The sequence below is a fragment of the Ceratina calcarata genome, unplaced genomic scaffold (genome assembly GCF_001652005.2).
Source record: "Ceratina calcarata isolate Rehan_Ccalc_2016 unplaced genomic scaffold, ASM165200v1 scaffold368.2, whole genome shotgun sequence".
Classification (NCBI taxonomy): domain Eukaryota; kingdom Metazoa; phylum Arthropoda; class Insecta; order Hymenoptera; family Apidae; genus Ceratina; species Ceratina calcarata.
Window position 1 is genome coordinate 1,411,473 of NW_017159898.1, and position 5,229 is coordinate 1,416,701.

At 40.9% G+C, this 5,229-nt stretch overlaps 1 protein-coding gene across 8 annotated transcripts in view; it reads right to left on the bottom strand.

Annotated features, from left to right (window-relative positions):
* Hr3 (nuclear hormone receptor 3 ROR-beta) overlaps window positions 1-5,229 on the bottom strand; it is a 92,422-nt gene that overhangs the window by 13,929 nt on the left and 73,264 nt on the right. For 7 of the 8 annotated variants that reach the window (XM_026814157.1, XM_018025782.2, XM_026814158.1 and 4 more), the window contains one exon: window positions 862-1,089. In XM_026814157.1, coding sequence (XP_026669958.1) covers window positions 862-1,089 — 228 coding nt within the window. Of the gene's footprint in view, window positions 1-861; window positions 1,090-2,700; window positions 2,986-5,229 lie in introns of those variants that run through there. The other variant, XM_026814156.1, reaches the window with a different exon arrangement.

Here is a 5,229-nt window from a genome sequence, read left to right on the forward strand (position 1 = left end):
TCACTTATACTTTTTATAGAATGTACATACTCATGGGTGTGTAATCAAAATGTCAGTTGATTTAAGACGCACAAAAATGCAACGCACTTTAACGATGTACCGTAATACTAACAACGCTATAAAAATACGGAGTTGGACATTAGTAGCGTTCAGTCATGTTTTGCAATTGATATTTGATAGAAGGGAACGTACATGCGTGCACCGCGATGTGAATCATGTGCCATATAATTTAATAAGTGATAGTATGTATTCGAAACAAATATATTCTCTCTCATATCTACCCTGACGATTAGTGAAACTATTAACGCAAACAGTGGTCAATTTATTCATTATCTTGTTTTCTGATTTTCTAATCGTGGCCATTAAAAATGGAATGTAATTTCTAAACTAAACTGTAAGTTCGTAACTATCTAAACGTTCTAGAAATATATTAAAATCACGAGCAACGAACAAACACAATTTCTATTTATTACGCGTAAGACACTTTAACTGTGATTTGTAGAAAGGAGTAATTTAATTATATCAAATTAAAGGCTATCGCAGAAGAATAATGCATAGGATTTACATGTTTTGCATTTGACACATTTCTTACAGTAATAAAGATGATGATGTTAACATTCATAATTGCAACAATCAATAGGCAAACAGCTACCAGACTAAACGCACGATTTACAATCTTTAATGAGCCAAGTGATACCTATCTGGTAAGTCAATTCTTAGCGATGTGACATCGTTTCCGAAGCGATCGTTCTTACGTCGCTTGTTAATTACGCTGAAATAACGCAAGTCCCTGACAGCCTTGAGGCCTCTACGAGAAAAACGGCGGGGTTCCATGCGCGCAGATTAACTATATGCACTCACCATCTCTGGACATGCCGAGGCGTAGGCACTTTTGCAACCGACAGTACTGGCACCGGTTTCTGTTTACACGGTCGACCACGCAATTCTTGTTCCGTGGACATTGATAGTTGACGACCGACGACTGGGACCGCCTGAAGAAGCCTTTGCAGCCCTCGCAGGTGATCACACCATAATGAACGCCGCTGCTCTTGTCGCCGCACACCTTGCACGGGATTATTTCGATCTGGGCTGAAAGCACAAACAAAGGAGAACGTTCAGTTCACCATTGGCCTACGTGTCGATATTCGGTGGCGATATAGTAAATGAAGCTCGATGTGCGCGCTAACTGCACCGACATCGCATCGGGCCAGCATCGTGCTCCTGTTTTATTTTCATTTCTCCTATCACACAAATCGATCGCTATCGATTTCAGATTCTATTGTAAAATTGTTCACCTCAAATAAAGCAATACTTCCTAAGCTTTTATATCACGATAGCTGGTTTGTTTTTATTAAAAACCAAAAATATGATGTATAAAAAAAAAGAAATATTAAACATGACTAATAAATGCATGAAAACTTTTCATAAAACATTTCATATCCATTTTCGCAAGTTTTACTTCTCCAGATAATTCATTATCATTGTCGATTGTATTATTTTTTCGTAATCTTTCAATTATACTACCAACGAATCGAAGACACAGATCGGATATATTGGGTAGATATGTGGGATACTATTTTATTCTTGACCCATCGAAGTTCATCAAACCACTGGTCGTTCTCGTATAGTATATTTATGGATAACCTTTCGATTAGAAGACAATACCTGTACTAGATGGCAGGTTCTATCGCAATGCAACTTCAGTGAACAGTTTAAATGTATCACGAGCTATCTGCCATAAAAAGATTATGCAAGAGTCTCGCCGAAGAATGTGCCACGATAACCGGCCAACAAACGTCGCTGCCGTTTCTGTAAAATCAAGGCTAGGAAGAAACGTGGTACTTGGGAGCCGCGAATACGACCAAGCAAAAAGACGCCTTTCATGCGTAAGTGTTTCTGCCAACAGTAAGTGCGCAGTATCCCGGTAGTGATCTGCGAGTCAACGTTTCTGAAATATAACTTTATCCCCCTTAACGAAGACACGGGTATAATACTCGTACATTGTGATCAACGTTAAAATGATGTTATTCACTTTCATGCGAACGGCGAAGTTCGATTATACGTTACTCCAACAAATTCTCAAAATATTTTGCATCCCATTATTCATAATAGCTAAAGTCGTTTAAACGAAGTATCCTTAAGCGAAAATTTCGACTATAGCCATTCTTATTAGCTCGAAAATATAGTGACAATCTAGCGGATATCGAGATGATGCAAGTTACAAAGCATGTATCCAAAGTTCCCATTTTTAATGCATAATAAATAAAATTGGACATAAAACAAGTAGGAAAGATACACGATTTACAGATGCAATATCAATAAAAGAGAGATCGGCAGGTACCTCACCGCCTTTAGCAAGTGGAGATTCTAAATACGTTTCGTTAAATAGAAGCAATTGAATAGATCATTGTAATAAGTTATAAAAATATGCCCAACAAAATTTGAAACTAATTTGTCATATAACAACGTTTTGTTACACAGTGTAGGCATAGCTTTAGATTCGAATTTCTATTTCAATATTAATAATAATTATAAATAAAAGAAATTCGCATAGGTTTATATGCGAATAGCTAGATACAAAATTTCCACGAAAGTACTACTGAAAATAAAAAGCCACTCCAATTTCAATCTCTCTAATCATAAGTACATTCGGAGATACGTATTGAAAACATTCGTCGAATATGTCACAGCGTCGAGTACCTCGTATAGAATTCACTTGAAGCCTCCGATCATCTGAATTAGTGTTTTCTGGACTCGAAGCTTGCACCGATAGCCTGGTTCTCGATATTTCCGGTGGCTGAGGGCTCGTGCTATCCGCCCCCCAGCTTGGACCACCGAATGTTGAGAGACTTCCCTCCATTTACGTGTCTGTCTGTTATGGTGTTTCATTTAAAATTCACTAACAACTCATACTTGAACACATTACGATGGTAGTATTGCTCATTTTAAGACCAATGTAATCGTCCTTTCTAAACACTTCGAATTCTTTCGCGTTATATTTCATCAAATTGCGATAACTGTTCAGAGCTTCGTGTCGAGACTAATCGCGAACAGTTTTCACAGACTCGTTCATGGATCGAACAAGTTCAAGACGTTGTTCCATTGATCGCGAGATCGTGTATCATACGGAACGTCATGCCACGGGTGTCTGATCACGAACACGGCGCAGCATGCGCGCTGTATGCCGCGAAGAACGCGGTATTGGCTGACCCAGGACGGAGACGCGGAAAATTTCTCCTCCGCGATATAGAGAGGATCTTTCCTAAATGGAGATTAGTGCTGACGTATAATCGATTCTGACTCGCTGGATGAAATTACCTGAGGCTAATCTACAAGAAGCTACGCACCTCGAATACATGTACGTACATCTCATAGTGCCTTTAGCGAGACACTTCTCTCGAAATGTAGTACATAAAAGTTATTCTTAGAACGTTTTAGTGCTCTCTCAAATCATGCAGTTATCTTAATAACAGTAATAATAACAAAGCGGCGAAAGGGTTGAACGTCTTCGTTTCCTGAAACAAATCTCAGCCAAGAGGGAGGCTATTTTTACGTTTTCTAACTTGGATTTCAACCAAGAATACACCCTTACGATTCCCATGAGAAGCACCCCTTAAATCAATCGTAGTTTACGGGCCATGTTTTAACACGCCACCCAGGCGCGGAATACAATACGCACGACAAATTCTCTCGTTTCAGACCTAAAACTCGTCGCTCGCGTTTCCTCTCCGTCCACGAAGTTTATGATGGACGATCTCGCGTGTGGTACCAATCAGATCAATCCACCCTGGGAACAATTCACCCTTGCCAAAGAAACGCGTGAAAGCATCGAGAGACGTGAGCAAATGGGAGAAAGCGAATCCGCGATGGATCAGAGGGAAAGAGAAGAAATGCGGCTGCTGCTGCAGTGGCTCCTGTTACCCTCTATTTTCGTTTTCAGCTCGGTAATGCGGCGTCTATATCGTGTGCCGCGAGGGCGCTAGATCGAGACAGAAAAAGAGGATGCGTTAGAGTTAGGAGGAAAAGAGAAACGCCGAGGCTACCGAAGCGAGAGAGGAGGAGCGAGAGGAACGACGCGACGTCCACATGTATCAGTCGGTATATGTGTGCGTATCGCGTTCGCGTATAGCCGGAGCGAGTCAGAGCGACTACTGTATTGGAGAGAAGAGGATTCGAAACGGCCCGTGTCTGTATATCGTGCTTCTCTCGTCGGACAACTCTAGCGCCACGAGTAGCGTCGAGGCGCTTGCACCATACGGTCGAACATTACATAACCGAGAACGATGAACCCAGAGTACAGTCACCCGGCACGCTCGCATCTTTAATGTGCGTCATACCGTTGCCTTGAGAACAGTGCAGCAACGCAGCGCCGCGACCACTATACCCGGAACTCCCGAAATCGAAGTCACTTTGTGCTGCAGTTGCGCTTTGCGCTTTGTCCAACGGCTCGTCTTTTCACCGTCCTGTAATATATGTATATACACGTCCCTTGGTCCTATTCATCCGCACACGAATTTCGGCCACATACGCGCGAGGAACAGGCGTAGACCGTGTTTGCTGGAGATCGCAGAAACGGAGGTTGACGCTTTGACGTTCGATCTCGAAACTGGAACTTATCCAGACCTCTCGTTTGCGAAACAATCCGATGTAGTGTGTATACACTATGTACATACGTAAACTCGACTACGACAACGTTGAGGTTTTTCCACTTGCTCGTATCGAGAAGGAACCGATTGTGTGATAACGTTCGATCTACGAACCTCTGTTGACCACGACAGACTTATACTAAAGTGATTAACGAAGTTATCTGAATCGCTACGTCGGATGAGTTTTGTTATTATATGTAGAACCACATTTAACTGTTTAGTTCCCATAGCTTGACGCCATAGCTTCTATAGGTTGATCATGTCCATGAATTCCAATTCCAATACACTTTTCATTATGAAAGTGGGGTCAGATAATAGAAGATTAGAAAGAATACTAATCAGACGGAAACTCGTCAAGTTTTTGTGTTATCAAAATTAAAGTCATCACATAGCATTGTCTTGTATCAAATCGGTACTTTGTGAACGATACTGCGTTGGAAAAATAGATTGAGCTGAATAAGCTAGTTGCATATTGGGCAATCAATATTTTGCATCACTTCCGCATGTTGACTATCAAATATATTCGATATTCATCAATGGAATATCGAGGTTTCTAGATTTATATAAATTTTAAATGAAAAAT